The 21,885-nt window shown below is 43.2% G+C and overlaps 1 protein-coding gene across 1 annotated transcript in view; it reads right to left on the minus strand.

Annotated features, from left to right (window-relative positions):
• The window catches only part of fat2 (FAT atypical cadherin 2), a 223,921-nt gene that overhangs the window by 131,576 nt on the left and 70,460 nt on the right, over positions 1 to 21,885 (minus strand). Inside the window, exons 6-7 of the mRNA XM_079556143.1 lie at positions 3,985 to 4,124; positions 1,844 to 1,906 (exon numbers count right to left, since the gene is read on the minus strand). Of these exons, the coding sequence (XP_079412269.1) occupies positions 1,844 to 1,906; positions 3,985 to 4,124 (203 nt within the window). The remainder of the gene's footprint in view (positions 1 to 1,843; positions 1,907 to 3,984; positions 4,125 to 21,885) is intronic.

A 21,885-nucleotide genomic window follows, 5' to 3' on the forward strand; every position in this document is an offset into this window, starting at 1 on the left:
GTCTGTGGTGAGTGTTTTCGGGGCAGGGGGCAGTTATTACTGAGATTATGATCATTAGAAAGAGCCGCTCACATCTGGACACTTAACAGATGGCGATGAAATGACTTTGACCTTCATCTGTGCACTTTGGGGAGATTTCAATAGAAGACCTCACACGCCGTCAAACAGCAGAATGATCTCCGGTTTTATAAGAAATGGAGGAAGACGTCACTACTTTATTTGTGTCATTTAAAGACATTTGAGATAATCCTCGGTATTAGAATAGATTTACATGTTTATCTGAAAGTGTCTTTGAGCCTTTCATCACTAAGAGGATGGCGTCGCAGCAACAGATAAATAACACTTACTAAAGACAAAGTCACTAAAGCCTTTTACAAACATGTGCACAGGGCACTGGGGCGAGATGGGGCTGTGACACTGCAGGGGTGTCACAGTCATTCATCAAATGTAACCAGGAAAACACTATTGAGAAAACATTTTACAATAAATTGACAATAATAATGATGAGCTGTGATTTTGAGATAGTGCAGAGTTGGGGAAAAGCCCGACAGGACTGTGGCCTCATGAACAATAACAGCTCAAACTTGCATTGCACTTTAGAAGTGTAAAAAGAAGCCAATCATTTCCCGAGCGAGAGGCAGGAGTTCATCCACAAAGAGACCGAAGTCACCGCACTCTTCCAAAACATTAAAGATGGCGGCGCGGCGACAGTTTTCTCGTCTGTTTCAAATAATTTGGAAAATATAAAATCCCTAAAACCGGAGGAAGAAACAGCGTCGGAAGCGCTCCTGTGAAAAAGGACGTTTTCGGTTGATGCCGTCTGTCAATCCCGCCGAGATCACGCTCGCTCCCAGACGACATTTAGTTTGGCAACACTTGGTGTTAGCAAGCTGCTATTGTAGCCACAGACGCCCTGGGGCAGAATGACCATTTACCACGTGGCTATAATGTGTTGTTTATGTCCTGATCTCTTATTATGTCATTGCCATCTGCTGGACACGTGTGGAAGTCTCTCTCTTTTTTCATTTTCGATGCAATTGCGATTTCTTTTCTTTATTTTTGCTCTACAAACCGGATTAAATGTTGATACACATGTGACATATATAGATTGGCTTCTACTACATTTATATCAGTCAGCACTGGTAGAATTTAGACTTTTTTCTTATTTAGTTAACAAATCGAAACTAACAAATCCTTTTTTTTGTGCTACCATTCATTATTCCACCATTTGGACACACTCCCAAATGGTGTTCCACTTGGGTCTAGTTTTATTTTACTGTTTCAAGTGGACCTGTCATGCAAATGAGGCTTAAAAACAGACGTTATTTTGGTGCCTCAGCTTTGATATTTGACGTTTTATAATTTGAAATGATAATAATCGCCTGGTTTTCATACTTAAATTGTCAGTGTGAAATACAGGTGAAAGAGCTGCAGCTGTAGAAATAACTAACGTCCAGTTTCAACTTTGACAACATAGATTTATTTAGTTTTAGTGGAGGTTTTAGTCAGGACATTCACACTGGCACAGGTGGACTCCAGGCGGCTCATACATAACTGATGCCTGTGTGCTCCTCAGTGTTGGACTTTCACGTATTACTACTTAAAATGATGTCTCTATACAGGAAAGAGCTTGATCAGTGAGGACTTGTGTGTTTGTTTCTTTGTTTGCAGTAGAAGGAATTAGAGGAAAAGTCCACAGGGATTATTCAAACCTGCTGTAAATGAATCACTTCTCTATTGACTTTTACCAGGGGGTAATGATAAAAAAAATCTGGCTCTGCATCATGTCCGACCTTCCATTTACAAACTATACAGAGTCCAACTAAACTAAAACAGAACTCACCTCATAGAGAGACTTGAGGAACTCCGGCCGGTGCTCGTTGATGTCCAGCACTCGGATGTAGGCCTGAAAACAGAGAGAGACATTAAGTATGGAGGATGGAGCTTCTCTGGACCCAGGACTTCCATCACGGCAACCCACAGATCTCCAATAACAGCAGCGTGAACCGGAAAACTTCACAGAGATGAGGTCAGTCTCGAGCGTCGCTAACTCTGCTTCGATCAGGTCATCCTAACCTCAGAAATCTCTCTCTACAAAGGTTTCCTGTAGTTTCCACTGTCCGACACACAAACACACCGTTACCCATGGACTGGAGGGACTTTAGCGTCGCTTTCATTTTGAGTCTGAAGTTAGCCATAATCACACAGCTTACAAAACTTAGCTGATAAACAGAAAACATCAACCTTTTTTGTTGTTGTTGTTCATAATTACTATTCGTTGAATATTTGCAGCCTGACTGTTCCTGAGCACGGCTGCATGGTTGCATGGTTGTCAAGTTTCATGCCGTGTTAATGGTGAATGTCACTCATGTAAACAATCTTGGCATATTTGATTTAACCCCTTAACTCCCACCTGAACCGAGCACATTTTCTCCAGTTTGGCTTTACCCCAGTCCAAAAGCTTCTGGGAAAAAAGCTGTGAAAATAGCAACAAAACTGAGACGAAAACAATGATGGAAATGTGACAAAAAAGTGACGAAAAATTGATGAAAAAGTGGCAAAAATGTCACAAACATGTCACAAGAAATTGACAAAAATTGACAAATATGAGACAAAATGTGACAAAAAAAATTACAAAAATATGACAAAAATTTGATAAAAAATGGACCCAAAAAATACAAAAATGTGACCAAAAAATGACCAAAATGTAGCAAAAAATGACAAAAATTTGATGAAAAAATGAAAAAAATGTGACAAAAAAATGACAAAGAATTCACAAAAAACTAACAAAAAAATTACAAAAATGTGACAAAAAAATTACAAAAATATGACAAAAAACTAACAAAAAAATTACAAAAATGTGACAAAAAACTAACAAAGAATTCACAAAAATGTGACAAAATGTGACAAAAAAATTACAAAAAATTAACAAAAAACTAACAAAAAAATTACAAAAATGTGACAAAAAAATTACAAAAATATGACAAAAATGTGATAAAAATGTGACAAAAAAAATACAAAAATGTGACAAAAAATGACAAAAATGTGATAAAAATTGGACAAAAATTTACAAAAAATTTACAAAAAGTACAAAAAAATGACAAAAAAAGACAGAAAAAATGGCAAAAAATGTGACAAAAATGTGATAAAAAATGGACGAAAAAGTTACAAAAATGAGTTGAATACCCAACATAAAAATGAGGAAAAAGATCCTCTCGGTTCAGGCAGGAGTTAAGAGGTTAATAGGATTTGAGGGGAAAATGTTGATATTCACCACTTTAGACTTAAGACTGTGTTACATGTCAGTAAGAACAGCTGCTGAATTTGTTTTAGATTTTTGATGAATGTGTGCAATAAAAACTAGTTGAGCAGTGTCATTGAGTAGGTCCTGCCTCCAAGGAAAAAACCTCAAAAATGCGATCCAACCGTGAGTGGCCGTGATGGATCTGACCCCAAGGACATGTCTTAGGGTCGGTGATAAGGCTGGTTTTCCTCCAATCATCTCATAAAGACTTATTTTACCCTCACAGAGAGTTCAAATGGGATTCATTAAAGCTCCTATTACGATTTTTTTGATTGCAAATAATGAAAAAGGAAGTTACTAAATCAAAATGTGGTCCAAACTCATTTGTAACTTTCCTAATATATTTGTAGCATCGGAATTCGTTACAGGGACACGTTTTTTTAGGCACATTTCACAACTAAACTTGCAGGGTCACTTTTCAGGGACACAAAAATGCTCGATAAATAGCCTGGAAATTGATACAAATGTTTAATGATTGAGGTGTAGCTCCTTTAAGATAAACATGTTAGGTTTGCTTTAATCTATCCACTCCATAAATTCATTTTGATTGACTTACGGAGTTAATAAAACTGTCATTATTATGAAGACCCTGCAGAAACCCTTCAGTATGTTTTAGGTCCCCATCTTGTCCCCTTTGGTCCCAGTTGCTGGCTTGGATCTGACCTCAGTCTGACTCTCACCTGGACAGTGGACGTCTCGTGTCCGTCGGTCACTCTCACGGTCAGGTTGTAGTTGGATTTTCGCGCCGCGTCGAGTCTTCGAGCCACAGACAGAGTCCCCGTGTTCCTCTGGATGTAGAAGTCCTGGTTCTCGTCTCCTCCTGAAAACACACGGGGAGACGTGTCACCACAGAAGCAAATCACCAAAGGCTAATCTGTTCATATTGTTGCTGTTTTTCCCTTTAAGACTACGATGCCATGGGAGAAAACTGACTAACTAAAGGGTGGGGCATACAGCTGTGGATCCACTGTCCTTCTCTCCCCTCCTCTCCCAGAAACAATCAATTATTCTGGAATCACTACGTCCCCTTGACTCCACCAACGTATCACCTCTCTGACCATAGAGGTTTTTCTTTAAAGCAGAACTAAGTAACGTGTTTATCTTAATAAATCCTTTTCGTCCCTGTGGGGGTTATACACGTGTTTATGGGATGATTGGAGGGTCTTTCATCTCCCCCTGGTGTCTCTGGCCAGAAAAACACAATTGCGACTTGACTGCCACCGGACCGGAGTCACCAATACACACTAATAGAATCACAAAGAAGAAGCTAACATGCTAACAGGCAAAGCTAACTGCGGGCTAGCACCACTTAAACAGTATTTACAGCCAGGTTTGAGTGAAAAAATTCATTTCCATTGTGTAATTGGATGTACAAAATCCCTCTCGCCTTTCCTGTCAGCGTAGTATTAAGACAATTAATAAGTTAACCTCTTACCACCCGCCAAAACCAAATCCATTCTCTCCTCTATGCCATTGTCGTCACTTTTTATTTCCCTTGTGTGTTTTTGTCACTTTTTTATTACTTTTTTGCTGCTCTTCTGTCACTTTTTTGCTGGATTTTTGTCTTTTTTCTGCTGGATTTTTGTCATTTTTTTGCTGTATATTTGTCATGTTTTCTGCTGGATTTGTGTAATTTTTTTGTTGGAGTTTAGTCTTTTTTTTGCTGGATTTTTGTCTTTTTTCTGCTGGATTTTTGTAATTTTTTTTGCTGGATTTTTGTCATTTTTTTCTGCTGGATTTTTGTTATTGTTTTGCTGGATTTTAGTCTTTTTTTGTTGGATTTTTGTCATATTTGTCCCTTTTTCTGCTGGATTTTTGTAATTGTTTTGCTGGATTTTAGTCTTTTTTTGTAGCTTAGCTTTTTTGTTGCGTTTACATCCCCATTTTCTTCTTGTGTTTTGCCTCTGTTTTGAAGAAGCTTTTAGATTTGGAGAATTTGGAGAAAACATGTTCAGGTGGGAGTTAAGAGGTTAAAAAAATCGCAACTTGCTACAACACCTGCAGTTGCCCTTATGGCCTCTAGGGGCACGAGTTACGTAGTACTGCTTTAATGTTTTATCACATTATACAAGTCTGCAAATTGAATTTCACCAAGGTCTGAATTGAAAAAAAATTGGTCAAGCAAAGGTCCAGAACATACGGGGTTAATTCACATTTATATGAGGATTTAAACCTTTATTAAATCTATTACTGTTTTTTTAACGCTCTGCAGTCAGAGAGGGAGGGAGGGAGCACGAATGAAACTATCACTTGTTTAAATGCAGTAGTTTTACTTTGTCGCGGACGTAAAGAACAGCCTTGGAAGTTCCAGCGAGTGCAGCGATACATCAACTCCTGCTGTCAGCTCCAATATGGCCGCCCATCGCTCAGCCGCGCCGCCTTTTATTGACAAGTCGCTCAGTTCATTCGACTTGACATCGTCCTCCAGCCGAACAGGCCAGTGCCCCCCGTTCACCTGAGGGGGCGCTGTGATTAATGAGCGCTTGTAGAAGTCACAGAGTCCTTTGTACGGACTCGATGTGTGATTGAGTTTGAACGTCTGGATGTTGAAACACGTCTGAGGTTTGGGCCAGAAAGGACAAAGAACGAGAAGAGAATCAGGACGAAGCGACAAGAAAATCTGATGTTCACGATTCATGTGGAATGACTTTCTGTTGTCCCACTGTCCGAAAACACAACGTCAACAAAGAGGGTCAAATATTCTATGAGGTGGTGCTCGGAGACTAAAGTTTCTATAACACACACACAAACCTCTGAACCCAGCACGTTTTCTCCAGTTTGGCTTTGGAAAAACGTGACCAAAATATGAAGAAAATATGATGAAAACACTTTGACGGAAACACAACGAAAACGTGAAAAGCATACGAAGCAACCATGAAGAAAATGCAATAAAACTTTAGGAAAACGCGGCACAAAAACGACAAAAATGTGACAACAAAACCTAGGATAGAGCTTAGGCCTTAGCTTTCAAATGAGGACCTAGGCTTATTTTTGAACCCCATACTCCCGCCATCAACAACATCGCCAATTTTCAGACATAACTTGAACAGAGAGTGATAGAGGTGTTTTTTTGTGTTGGAAACTAGAGATTTCAGTCCTTCTACCCCCCGGCGAGCCGTATAACATCACAATGATAATGCATACATTTACTTCAGGTGTCGAGGAACTGTTGTACGTTTCATGATGCACATGTTCTGAATTTTTTTTTATGAATAGATAATCATAATGAAATATAACTAGCCTTTTCCATATCCAAAAAGTGTCCAAAAGGTTTGAAAAACAACTATAGCATGCTATTGGATAAAGAAACACGCAGAAACATGAATTAAAGAGAGGGTATTATGCTTTTTTCAATCACATAGCACCAGTCTATATCACACTACAATGATGAGCAAACCTTCTGTTGGTCTGTAAATGCAGTAAATTAGAATAACTGCCTTGTATAAAATGTCTCTCTCAAAATGGCTGTAGTGAATGTCTTGAAATAGGCCTCTGTCTCTTTAAGAACCTCTGACTCTTTCCGACACGCCCCCTCCACACGCTGTCTGTGGCATCAGTGGGGAGGGGGTTCTGCTGAGGAGCAGTGGTTGGTTACTCGGCTGGTGACGAAAGCTCGGAGGCGTCTCCAGGAGGTGGGGGCGTTCCTAGGAGGACTCAGGCAAACCTATCCCTAAAATGGCCGCCATCAGAGTTTTTACAGATTACTCAAAAACACGTGAATGTGCCAAGGCAACACTTCAGGCATGTTTTTAATGAGGGAATGACATAACATGATGTAAAGCTTGAAAAAGTCAATTTTGCATAATACCCCCCCCCCTTTAAGGAGCCAAATCGGCCTTGATGAGGACCAACACCTGAACACAATTTCGTTGTATTTGTTTATTTAAAAGGGCCAATGCATTTACACAAAGTACAATATACTTAAAATGCAGGATTATCCAAAGGTGCTTTTTCGGAATTGAATAAATAATTGCTCTTGTTGATCTGTTCTGATTCTTCTTAATAAACCCTTGTAGCGGGGGTGGGGCTAGTCCTTTGAAGATTTTGTACAAAAGAATAGAGTCCACACATTTGATAAGGTCTTCTCAGCTCAATATCTCATACCTTTTCAGAATTTTACAATAATGGTTTGAAACAGGAGAAAATGCACTTGTTTAGGGCGGGGGTCACTTGTTGAACCATCACCAAACGTGCTCCCGTTGGTGCAGGAATGCTGTGACCCTCATGAGGACGCCGTGGGAACGCCGCCCGTCTCCGTCTCTCCGAGTCTCTGATTAAAATCACGTCTTTTCTTTAGCGGTTTATCTTTCCTCCAGATCGGACTGAAAAAAGCACTCGGTCAAATGGAGCGTCCTCTGCTGTCACAATAACCCACACAGCTCCTCTGAAGGGTTTGAAAACAAAACCCAGAGGCAGACGCTGGATTAACAAACGCTGCAGGTGAACAGGGGAAAATGAAATGTGGAGACTTCAATTTGAAACATTTGCTGAACATGACTGATAAAAATGAGGAAAAATGTATTGCAAGTTTTCTGTCGCTTTATGTTTTCATATAAAAATAAAGCATTTTGTGCATAAAAATGCCCAAAATAGAGCCAGAATTAAATTGATGGTTTTATTTTATTGACATACCGTAAATGCTCTAATATAGGCCCGGGGCCTTTATTTACTCAAGGGCATCTAGGACCAGGCCTTTATTGGAACCAGGCCACAATTAGAGACAGGCCTTTATTTCTATTTGAGCAAAACGGACGACCAGGAAAACGAAGAAAAACGAGATTTGTGTCCATTTGCACCTAAAATATTAGGTTCATTTATTAATTAACATTTCAAACCCTCTCCCAGCGGCTGAAACATTGAAGCCTTTTATTTTGTCGGGACAACAGGAAGTGTTTCGTTGCTGTTAGCGTAGCTTTGACATCAATGTCACTGCAGGTTTCTGTTTCGCTTTTACCGCGGACCGGATTATTTGTTGTTATCTCGTGTAAAGGCGAGTTTAGACAGAGCGTTTGTGTTTGTGATCGATCATGAGACTGACCCGAGAGAAGACGAGACGCTCGTGCTGATCGGAGGAGTTATTTTGAGAAGTGGGACTGACCTGCTCACGGAGCAGCTGGACGTGCTTTGAAGACGCGATGGTGACTTTATTAAAACCCTGGAGGGTCACACAACATTTGTTCTTTACCCTGTTTCCAAATATAGTCACAGGAGGTTTGAAAAGTGGCTAAATCTGTGTCAAAGCTACACTCGGATCAGCTCCTCCGCAGCGTCCCCCTCGGCCCGGGTTCCCGTTTGTTACTTCCTGCACGTGAGTTTTCATTTACACCAGTATGAGACAAAACATGGGGAATATTTCTACCGCTATATTTTCTAAAATAAGCCCCGGCCTGTTTTAGAGACCGGCTTTAATTTGCCTCCGCCAGCCGCGAACCCGGCCACTGCTAGAGAATTTACGGTATTAGTAAGATTTTTTTTCAATAAGCTGATCATAAGTGAAAAAATCTGTAAAAACTCTGGGAATTAGATATTAAAAAATCTCACAGCTAGAAGGTCCCGGGTTCGATTCCCACCTGGACGAGGCCTTTCTGTGTGGAGTTTGCATGTTCTCCCTGTGGCTGCATAGGTTTCCCCGCCACTAAAAACATGTACAATAGGCCAGGATGAAGGATCCGTTGTGAAGGTCTTAGCTTTCAAATGAGGCGCTACACTGGTCTAGAGGCTGTGAGCTCCAGTCCAGAAGCTTTAAGATTTGGGTAAAGAACTTGATATAAATGCAGTTTCTTGAATATAAAAACCTGAAAATAGCAGTGTCGCGGTTTCGAGAAACCTGGATTCTATGGCTGGAAGCGACTTCACAGCTAGTCCCGGGTTCGATTCCCACCTGGACGGGGCCTTTTGCATGGAAGTTACATGTCCTCCCTGTGTCTGCGAAGGTTTCTTCCAGGTACTCCGGTTTCCCCTACCACTAAAAACATGTACAATAGGCCGGGATGCAGGATGTGTGTGAGTGAATGTATGGTGGTGTCAGAGGGACCGTTGGCGCAGATGTCGTGACAGCGCTTCTGTCAGTCTGCCCCAGGGGAAACTGAAACTACAGAGTGTGGAGGGAATATCTGTGAAAGGTTATATAAATAAAACTTCTTCTTCTAAAACAAGCATTACACAGGGTCAGTTTTGTCAGTTTTATCCTCTGACATGAAAACAAAGATGTCAAAGGAGGAAAGTAGCTAAAAATCTCCACTTCGACCACTGTGAAAAATCACCTTCTCTCCTTAAATTGAAAGTGTGACCCTTTAGGAAATGTGTTATTTTCTAGCAATGATTGAGATTACCTTTGTTTTGAATTTGTTCAAAAAGCACATCACCAAAATGTCTGGGAGTGTTCACGTTTGGAGAGAGATCTGGACTATGGGCTGACCTTTGTTGTTTATTACCAACATAATTACAGCTTTTTTTTTAAGTTCCAAAAATCCCCGCCATCCCCGACACAGCACTTGTGACATTTTATAACAAAATTGCCTCTGAATAATCCCCCTCTGTGGCCGCGTAAGAATTGGAGCGGTGGTTTTTGAAAGATTCATTTTTTCGGACCCTCCTCCTTGATCTCCCGAAATGATGTTTGTGAAAATTGTTGGAGAAATTGAACGGTTATAACTTTCTGAAGAGCCGGCCTCGTCTTCAGAAAGCTCATAACATTTCTGAACTAGTTTGAGCACTTTGGAGACAAAAACAATCCTAACATTCAAACACAGATAAGAACGGAAAGTTGGTTTTACAAATGTGAAAGTCGTTTCAGGAAGTTTCACAAAACACAACTGCACAAACCAAAACAGGCTCCTCTGAAGGTGCATTAAAGTTCATTATGTGCAAGTTTGTGAGTTTACTTTATGTGGGAATGTGTTCCTTTGAGAGCGATGGCGGCCCCTGACCCTCCACCTGACCTTTCCACTTGATCTAACTCTATAACGTGAACCCGACCTCTCAGCTGGAGCCTTTGATGAGGTTTTCTCAGCTGGATCAGACCTGAGCAACGACATGGCTCAATACAAATCAATACAAACTGCTTTAAGTTGATTTGATAGTATAGACGACATGTGGTGGCACAGCAGCAGGGCGGGAAAGATCTTGGGTTTGATTGAAGGACTGACACCGATCTTTGTGGACTGTTCATTTCGAAGAACTGCTTTTTATTTCAAGGAGTCGGTCTAATAACCGGTGCGACAGCGGCTCAGAGGTAGAGCTCACGAGCAGAAGGAAGGAAGGGCTTTATTTTTCTCACATCATTCACAGACATGTGCACGTAACACGCTCGGTTGATGCACTCGCCTCCCAGTAAAAAGACAACTGTGAAGGAAAGCAACATGCTGATGTTGTGCTAGCAGCGGCTAAAGTTGTGCTAACAGCGGCTAAATGCTACCTTGGGCAAAATCCCCTTTTAGAACAGCGTAATCAGAGAGTACTTTTAACATTATTAGAGCTAAATGTGAGGGAAAAAAGGTAGAAATACTGTCAATACACCCAATGAGGTCATATATTATGTACAACACTGGCATTTGAAGGAAGTGCACTGGAAAAATAATAATCGTTTTAAGGAAGAAATGACATAAATCTACTTGAATTAAGAGATTAAATCTAAGGTTAGAGTAGATTTGTTCTGGTCTTAGATGAGGTAAAACCTCTAGTAGTAGTTATTCTCTTCATTCAGATAATTTTGTGTCATTTCAAGGGAAAAACTATTATTTGTCTGATTTCAAGTGGGTTTTATTCTTGTTCCATTGGTATTTGTACCTTCGGCCCTCGGTCTATTTACAATAAAGAAAATCGTCCCTCCGCTAAGAAAACATGCCGACCCCTTGCGTATGACGTGAAATATTAAATCCACATGACCTGCCTGTTAACAGTGAGGGCTGTCCTCTCTCTCGTTTGCCAATCAGAGGCATCTGTTCACGTCATGGTAGTCTTGGTTCAGCACTTTAGCCACAGCCAGAGGTCGGTGCCAAAACGTGTGCCTGGTCAGACCGGTTTGGCCCTGGCCTCGGCAGTGGAGACATTCGGCCATCAGTGTTGACCAGGCACTGGGCTGGGCAGTGGAAACACCCCAAAAGTGCTTTGGGACAATTTACATTCACTCCACTGCCCTGTGGTAGACTGACGGAAGTGAGGCTGCCAATCTGCGCCATTGGTCCCTTCGACCACCACCACCAGTCACTCTCTTACATACATTTCTAGCTTCCATAATTGCTTTTACTTCTGGATTTTAAACTATTATGAGTGTTTTTAGATGGTTTCTTATATTTTGGGGCTCTCCCAGTGTCTCCTCTGAAGGGGCCCTCTGGCTCGGGAGCAGCGGCAGGCTGTGGCTGTGTGGGTGCTGTCCTGTGGGTGCTGTCCTGTGGGAGCTGTCCTGTGGGTGCTGTCCTGTGGGTGCTGTCCTGTGGGTGCTGTCCTGTGGGAGCTGTCCTGTGGGCGCTGTCCTGTGGGTGCTGTCCTGTGGGTGCTGTCCTGTGGGAGCTGTCCTGTGGGTGCTGTCCTGTGGGTGCTGTCCTGTGGGTGCTGTCCTGTGGGTGCTGTCCTGTGGGTGCTGTCCTGTGGGAGCTGTCCTGTGGGAGATGTCCTGTGGGAGATGTCCTGTGGGTGCTGTCCTGTGGGTGCTGTCCTGTGGGTGCTGTCCTGTGGGTGCTGTCATGTGGGTGCTGTCCTGTGGGTGCTGTCCTGCGGGAGCTGTCCTGCGGGTGCTGTCCTGTGGGTGCTGTCCTGTGGGTGCTGTCCTGTGGGAGCTGTCCTGTGGGTGCTGTCCTGCGGGAGCTGTCCTGCGGGAGCTGTCCTGTGGGTGCTGTCCTGTGGGAGCTGTCCTGTGGGAGCTGTCCTGTGGGTGCTGTCCTGTGGGTGCTGTCCTGTGGGTGCTGTCCTGTGGGAGCTGTCCTGTGGGTGCTGTCCTGTGGGTGCTGTCCTGTGGGTGCTGTCCTGTGGGTGCTGTCCTGTGGGTGCTGTCCTGTGGGTGCTGTCCTGTGGGTGCTGTCCTGTGGGTGCTGTCCTGTGGGTGCTGTCCTGTGGGTGCTGTCATGCGGGTGCTGTCCTGTGGGTGCTGTCCTGTGGGTGCTGTCCTGTGGGAGCTGTCCTGTGGGTGCTGTCCTGTGGGTGCTGTCCTGTGGGTGCTGTCCTGGGGAGCTGTCCTGTGGGAGCTGTCCTGTGGGAGCTGTCCTGTGGGTGCTGTCCTGTGGGAGCTGTCCTGTGGGTGCTGTTCTGTGGGTGCTGTCCTGTGGGTGCTGTTCTGTGGGAGCTGTCCTGTGGGTGCTGTTCTGTGGGTGCTGTCCTGTGGGTGCTGTCCTGTGGGAGCTGTCCTGTGGGAGCTGTCCTGTGGGAGCTGTCCTGTGGGTGCTGTCCTGTGGGTGCTGTCCTGTGGGTGCTGTCCTGTGGGAGCTGTCCTGTGGGTGCTGTCCTGTGGGTGCTGTCCTGTGGGAGCTGTCCTGTGGGAGCTGTCCTGTGGGTGCTGTCCTGTGGGTGCTGTCCTGTGGGTGCTCAGGTGGAGGTGTCTCTCTTGGGTCAGTGCCCTGTAGCTGTGCTGGACTGCAGCTCCCGGCCAGATGGCTCCTCAAATGGGGCTTCCACACTGGTCCATCTGAACCCAGCCTCATATATCTATTTATTTTGTTCTGTGTGTGAGTGTGTGGTTCTCACTCATTTGAAGGACTGTTTGACGGTCAAGATGTGGTTTTAGGGTTAGACTTGAGTTTAGATTAGGGTTAGGGTTTGTGGGTTTAGGGTCTGGGTAATACATTATGTCTATGTCCTCACTAAGGTAGCAGTACAAGATTGTGTGTGAGAGTGTGTGTGCGTAGACAGTGGGTTAAAAGTGGGTTAAAACTTTATTTATAAAGCGCTTTCCATTCTGAAAGGTATCACAAAGTGCTTCACAGATCGCCTGGCACACCCTCCCAACCCCCGAATCTAATTGTACATGTTTTTAGTGTGGGGGAAACCGGAGTGCCCAGAGGAAACCTACGCAGGCACGAGGAGAACGTGCAAACTCCCCACAGAAAGGCCTTGCCCTGGGGAGATCACACCCTGTCATTGTGTCTTTGGGCAAGACACTTCACTTTGCTTATTCATGAGCGAGAGGTCACTGGTGGTCGGAAGGGGCTTAGGGCACCGATTGGTAGTCTATCCCAGGGCAGCTGTGGCTATATTAGGATTTATTGAATAATGCAATGTAAAGCGTTAGTGCCCAGAAAATAGCTCTAGAGGATCTTTTTCCTCACATCATCAAATTTTTTTTCCATTATTTTTTTGTTGGGTATTCAACTCATTTTTGCAACTTTTTTGTCACATTTTTGTAATTTTTCTTCAATTTTTGTCAATTTCTTTTTGACATTTTTGTGACATTTTTGCCACTTTTTCAACAATTTTTTGTCACTTTTTTGTCAATGTTTTGTCAATGTTTTCTTACTTTTTTGTCACATTTCCCTCATTGTTTTCGTCTCAGTTATGTCGCTATTTTCACACCTTTTTTCCAGAAGCTTTTGGACTGGGGTAAAGCCAAACTGGAGAAAATGTGCTCGGTTCAGGTGGGAGTTAAAGGGACTATAAGGAGTTTAAAAATGTTAAAAATTAAGTATTTTCTTCCACCTACATGTTCCAGCCATGTCCTAATGTATAGAATGAGCTCAGACCTGTTCACCTCAACTGCCTCTAAAATCCTGTACGGTCACTCAAAAAGGTGTCACTTCGGCCCGAATTGCCGTCATGCACGAGCTTAATATAGAAGGTGCAGTTACACACATGGCCTGAGGTGGCAGTAGTGAGTATAAAATGGCCAACTTGCTTCCAGCCCCTTTAAGAGGTTAAACTGATGACACATTTCTTGAAAGAACAAATCCCTTAGACAACCAGTCCCGACAAATAAATGTATATTTGAACGTTATTATACTTTCATTATACTTGTTGTGTAGCTAAGCTTTTAGGGGCCCCTCTCAGGAGCCCAGACTTTCAGAAACAATGCTTGGAGGAAAAAAAAAAGAGCAAAACTTTCTCTCTCACCCGTGTGTCTGCAGCTGCACCGTTCGCTCACTTGTATCTAGGCCATGTCCTTAGCCATAGTTTCTCCTTTGTTCAAAGCGCATTTGTGAGGAACGTTTAGCATTCCTGTAACAAGGTCGCTATTTACCTCGGCCACAGACGCCTCCGTGCGACGCTGCTTCTGTTGTGCTCCAAACAAAGACGGATAACGCCAAGGCTGTTCTTTTAAAAGGCCGATAGTTAAGAGTCCCTGACCCAAATAAACAGCACCGACTGTGGGAGGAAGTCAACGAAGCGGCGGCGAGCGGAGAAAACAGCCATTCATGAACACAATGAGAGGACGTCACGTAACATGTTATTAGGAAATCAACAGGAGGTTATAGCGACACATACATGTGCTCCAACTCATGAGCTCAGAGTATTTTTAAATGTGATTTTCCAATTAAATCTGGCTGGGCGTGTCCTGTGAGAGGAGCGTGTTGCGCCGCTGTGCCGTCGGTAACTTGGCGGATCTTGTGAAGGTCTTAATAAACACCATCTGTCGGAGCCGCTCTGAGCTTTACCTTTCCTCCAGAACACGCCCCCCGCTGGCGGACCACGGCGGAGGAATTAAAACCAAACACACATGTCCCCAATGTCACAGAGGGAGAGGGGGCGGGGCCAAGAGAATCGCCACGATCATCTATCACTATTGTTCAAACTAATTAGTGCGCTTTGCAAAACTGTGTGAGGTGATCATAGTCCTGAAACAATATGCTCTCAGAAAAGAAATAATACTGAGCAAAATAGACACGTTATTTGTTAACTTATGAATAAAAAAACAGTGTGGGGAGGAGGGGCGGCTCAATAAACTTGAACACACTCTCAAAATTACAACAAATCCATCCATCCATCCGTCATCCATCTATCTATCTATCTGGCATCCATCCATCTATTAATCTGGCATCCATCCATCTATTAATCTGGCATCCATCCATCAGGCATCTATCCAGGCATCCAGGCATCCAGGCATCCATCCATCCATCCATCCATCCATCCATCCATCCATCCATCCATCCATCCGCCATCCATCCATCCATCCATCCGCCATCCATCCATCCATCCATCCATCCATCCGTCCGTCCATCCATCCATCCATCCATCCGTCCGTCCATCCATCCATCCATCCATCCATCCATCCGTCCGTCCATCCATCCATCCATCCGTCATCCATCCATCCATCCATCCATCCATCTGTCATCCATCCATCCATCCATCCGTCATCCATCCATCCATCCATCTGTCATCCATCCATCCAACCATCCGTCATCCATCCATCCATCCATCCATCTGTCATCCATCCATCCATCCATCCATCCGTCATCCATCCATCCATCCATCCATCTGTCATCCATCCATCCATCCATCCATCTGTCATCCATCCATCCATCCATCCATCCATCTGGCATCCATCCATCCATCTGGCATCCATCCATCCATCTGGCATCCATCCATCCATCTGGCATCCATCCATCCATCCGGCATCCATCCAACCATCCGTCATCCATCCATCCATCCATCCATCCATTCATCCAGGCATCCATCCATCCATCCATCCATCCATCCATCCATCTGGCATCCATCCGTCATCCATCCATGCATCCATCCATCTGTCATCCATCCATCCATCCATCCATCCATCTGTCATCCATCTGTCATCCATCCATCCATCCATCCATCCATCCATCCATCCATCCATCCATCCATCCATCCATCCATCCATCCGTCATCCATCCATCTGTCATCCATCCATCTGTCATCCATCCATCTGTCATCTATCCATCTGTCATCCATCCATCCGTCATCCATCCATCTGTCATCTATCCATCCATCCATCCATCCATCCATCCATCCATCCATCCGTCATCCATCCATCTGTCATCCATCCATCCATCCATCCATCCATCCATCCATCCATCCATCCATCCGTCATCCATCCATCCGTCATCCATCCGTCATCCATCCATCCATCCATCCATCCATCCGTCATCCATCTATCTATCTGGCATCCATCCATCCAGCTATTAATCTGGCATCCATCCATCCATCCATCCATCCATCCATCCATCCATCCATCTATCTATCTGGCATCAATCCATCCATCCATCCATCCAGCCATCCATCCATCCATCCATCCATCCATCCGTCATCCATCTATCTATCTGGCATCCATCCATCCAGCTATTAATCTGGCATCCATCCATCCGTCATCCATCCATCCGTCATCCATCCATCCATCCATCCATCCATCCATCCATCCATCCATCCATCCATCCATCTATCTATCTGGCATTCATCCATCCATCCATCTGTCATCCATCTGTCATCCATCCATCCGTCATCCATCCGTCATCCATCCATCCATCCATCCATCCATCCATCCATCCATCCGTCATCCATCCATCCGTCATCCATCCATCCATCCATCCATCTATCTATCTGGCATCCATCCATCCATCCATCCGTCATCCATCCGTCATCCATCCATCCATCCATCCATCCATCCATCCATCCATCTATCTATCTGGCATCCATCCATCCATCCATCCGTCATCCATCCGTCATCCATCCATCCATCCATCCATCCATCCATCCATCCATCCATCCATCCATCCATCCATCCATCGTCTGTATCTGTAGTGTTGCTAACTAAAATCACACTAAACTTAAATGAACAGTTGCTAATAAGTTTAAATTCTCCAGATATATATTGACATCTGAACTTCAGTTATAAATTCAAAGTAACAGGTCTTTGTTTATGAATGAATATCATGAAGGTAAAGTATAGATAAACGTTACTTGACTAACTTTACATACTATTTCCGTCGACTGAATCTGGTCTAAATAGTTGAATGGCTGTATCTGTATCTGGGACGCCTGATTCCCATTGACGGATGAATGAAGCGCGTGGAAAGCTGGATCTGCGGTGACGACAGGTGATATTTTGACAGACCCTCCACAACGTGACAAACACCCTCACGTGTTAAAGACGCCTCAGACGGCACAGAAACGGGGGCAGCTGTCGACTCCCAACAATGGGCTTCTGGAAACCTCGATTTTCTGGCCCATTTCATTCATTTTCCATTAGTAGCATTTCAAAACTGTTATTTCACATCAAGATAAAAAAAAAAACTGCCCCCAACTCTTTCAGGTACCTCACTTTTATATTTTGGACCATAAATGAATGCTGCTCTCGGATGCATCAACACTGACAAAGCTATTTATGCAACAACAAAAAAATCACTGATAAAAGCATAACTGGATGAGGAGCTGTGCTATTAAACCTAACGTTTTGAAAATGTAGTAAAAGCACAGTAAGTTTCCACTGTGTCAGAGTCTGTTAGCCTGCTGAATGTATTTTATAGAAATAAAAAGGAGAAATGTCCTTAGAGGCTTCGTTCCATTGTCGCAATACAGAGGCCACGCCACCATCTTGGTCCAGCATATGTTATTATGCAGCCAATGTAATGCAATGTAATGGCTCTGGTAGAATGACTGGCATTGGATTGCTGCTAATCAAAGTCTGATATTTTTGCAATATTCTTGCCAAGTTTTAATTAAACAGGCCGTAACTGGAAAAGGTAAAAATCTTTTATCAATACATGGACAGGTAAAAAAAAAAAATATATATATATATTTTTTTAATACATTTTTAAATGACTTCGTCCATGTATTAATAAAGGACTTTTACCCTTTGACTACTACAGAGAGCCTCCTCACTTTTTTCGACTGCTCCACGCTCACAGTCATTTTTCTGCTTTAATGCATTGCCGGTGACTTGGAAGAGCACCCGTAGTTCACAAGTCTTTACACCCGTGGGACCTGCAGCAGCGCTCATTTTATACTTTCATTGACTCACTTTACGCTTTGTCTAATCGATTTATTTATTGGTTTATTTGGTCAGGACAGAGTAAGTTAATGAAGGAGCCACACCGGATTGTAGCCTTGGGCTAATTTCCATCCGTCGTCCCCCATGAGCACTCTAAAACATACTCGCAAACACCTGGGTCTATTGTACATGTTTTTAGTGATAGGGGAAACCGGAGCACCCAGAGGAAACCTACACAGACACGGGGAGAACATGCAAACTCCACAGAAAGGCCCCGTCCAGGTGGGAATCAAACCCGGACCTTCTAGCTGTGAAGCACGAGTGCTAACCGCTGTGCTAATGTGCCGCCCATGCTCATGTTATATATTAAGTTAACCAATGCTTTATGTTAATAATTATTACTATTTCCTCATGGGATAATTTTGATTATCAGTAAAAATACCAACGACACACGTTAACATTGGTCAAACGTTAACCAAATCTGATTGTAACAACCTTATAAAGTGACCAAAATCACAATATGAACTATATACCTGAGAAAGGTCATTCCCTGCCCCAACAACGACAAACTTATGCAGTAAAAATAGACGAGCAATGTCATTATTTTCCAAGAAATGTAGCTTTAAAGTGACTAGACTAGAGTTTAAAAATGTTGAAATGATTATTATTTTCTTCCCCTACTTGTTTCAACCATGTCCGAATGTGTAGAATGAGCCAAGACTGATTCACCACAACTGCCTCTAAAATCCTGCACTGTCACTCAGAAAGGGGTTCATTCGAGAAATGCACGAGCTTAATATAGAAACTGCAGTTATACGAAAGACCTGAGGTGGCAGTAGTGAGTATAAAATGACCAGCTTCCATCTTGTCCCTTTAAAAACAGATTGAATGAATGCTAATGCAGGACCTGTGTCCCTGATCATTTTACAGCCATTCTATTCATGCAAGTCTATATTAAATACCCTGACACTCATTTACCGCTACAACTAAAAATTCATACACATCTAGTTCATAATGCAATAATATCAAGTGTCTGTAATGAAGTATATCCTCAGGTAGACTCACAATGTACCCAGAAGCTGACCCTTTTCTGCTTCCAATCAGAGAGTAACTGATTAATTTTTGTCTGGCGAAAGTGACAAAACGAGCTCATGAACTCATCCCTGTGACCAAATGAGACATGTTTTGGGAAAGTTAGGAAGGGATTCGAACCACAAATTTGAACCAGAAAATCCAATGGAAATCGCATGTCTGATTAATGAGGCTTTACAAAGGCCATGCACCGGCGGGGGAGTTTAAAGACGGCCAGCGGAGGGCTTGAATGAGGCTGGGACGGTGGGGAAGCAGCGAGTCTCTGCTCTCATCACCGTCCAGGTCACGGCGGGGAGCTCTCCCTCACCTCCACAGACCATTGTCCACTCCTCACAGCGGCCGACCCGGATCAAGGCACGACTTAGAGCACTCATCAACCCAAACGCACCATTGGAAAACTCCCTTCAGCTTTGTGGTCTTGTATTTGTACCTAAACCATGTCTTTACACGTCTCCTTATAGCGCAGTGTTTCCAGCCCTCATTCGTCAGCATCGTCTTTGTCCACGCTGGTCTCGTCCTGCCCTTTGGAAGCTCACACGACTCCAAACCCAGTCTCCTCCTGTTCACGTTTTGTTGCCAGATTGGTTCAAAGCCAGGATCGCAGCAGACAGCTCCTCCCCCCTGAGCTACAACCCTGTATGGACAGGATGTTCACGCTCACAATATTTGGTTCAGGGAAAAAACTCACACAGCCTTAACTGACCTTTGCATTCAGGTCAGTGCATGCATTAAAGTATTAGGCGGGTGTTTCAGAATCAGAATCGCGTTTATTGCCGTGGTTATGAACAGGATTCTTTCGGTGAATCCTGAAACATAAAACATAGAACACATAATAAACTATGAAAACTTAAAGCTTTACGCACATTGAATGTTATTGTTGACTGTGGGAGATCCCGCACATGCGCACTACGCCGGAGGGCAAAAGGCTCACCTCCTCAATCCTCCACAATCAACACAGCCCACTCAAAACCTCGCTTTTCGCTCAACTCTGACAATGTTCAAATCCAGGCTGAAAACAGTTCTTTTTACCAATGCATATGATTGAAAGTATTTTATCTGCACTCTCGCCTTTTACTGTAATTGATTAATTTTATGTTGATGTTTTTATTGATTCTATTTGTTTTCAACTGTGAAGCACTTTGAATTGCCTTGTGTATGAATTGTGCTCTACAAATACCTAACATCTTTGTGCCGAGGATCACGAGCTACTGCAATAATCGGAGTCAGACTGCTGCAAGTGAAAAGTCCATTTCATCCGTGCCATTTCCTACAGACACAGCGTCATTAAAACAAGTTTAAGCTTAAGCTATAGTCTAAAGTTACTCTTAAAGAGGGGGTATTCTGCTTTTTTCAGTCCCATAGCACCAGTCTATATGACACTACAATGATGACAAACCTTCTGTTGGTCTGTAAATGCAGTAAATTAGAATAACTGCCTTGTATAAAATGTCTCTCTCAAAATGGCTGTAGTGAATGTCTTGAAATAGGCCTCTGTCTCTTTAAGAACCTCTGAGCTTTTCCGACACGCCCCCTCCACACGCTGTCTGTGGCATCAGTGGGGAGGGGGTTCTGCTGAGGAGCAGTGGTTGGTTACTCGGCTGGTGACGAAAGCTCGGAGGCGTCTCCAGGAGGTGGGGGCGTTCCTAGGAGGACTCAGGCAAACCTATCCCTAAAATGGCCGCCATCAGAGTTTTTACAGATTACTCAGAAATACGTGAATGTGCCAAGGCAACACTTCAGGCATGTTTTTAATGAGGGAATGACATAATAACATGATGGAAAGCTTGAAAAAGTCAATTTTGCATAATACCCCCCTTTAACTGTCTATTTGGCACATCCTGAGTGATCTTATTGAATGCGGAATGGAACAAGTGACTTTCTCAAGAGATCATTAAAGGATTATCTTATCTTATAAGGGCATGTGTAAGAAGATTACATGTAAACTATTTTAAATCAGTCCAGTATAAAGACTGTAACATCAATGATACAAGGAGCACTTTAAAGGGACTATACAGAGTTTAAAAATGTTACATTTAGAGCTGCAACTAACGATTATTTTATAATCGATTAATCTATCGACTATTTATACGATTAATCGGTTAGTCGCTTGGCTATGAGTGGTGTAGGAACATTTTATTTTTTCCATTTTTTATCACATAAAGCTAAAGTGGATCTGCTTGAGGACGTGTTGATGGAGTAAACATAAAGTAAAATGTTTGTTGGAGGCTCTTGGTGCTAATTCTGCTTTTGATTGGATGAGACACACACAGATATTCATGAAATTTACAATGTACAAAGTGTACTACATACACTCACTACAGGGGTGTCCAAAGTGCGGCCCGAGGGCCAAATGCAGTCCTCAGACCAATTTTTGGTGGCCCTCAGGCTTCTTGTTTTATTGCCACAAATCGCCAGAGATGGTAAATTTTGAGGATTTAATTGTGTGGAATTATTAAAAAAAATGTATTAAAATACCATTTATTGTGAGACGGAGCTGGCATTATGGTTCAAAGCCTAAATAAAAGTGTGGGGGATGGTTTAAACCGCTCTTAAATACACACAGTTGAATGTTTGAATGCATTGACCACTGATCTGTGGCCCTCCA

Source organism: Gobius niger (assembly GCF_951799975.1).
Source record: "Gobius niger genome assembly, chromosome: 5".
NCBI lineage: Eukaryota > Metazoa > Chordata > Actinopteri > Gobiiformes > Gobiidae > Gobius > Gobius niger.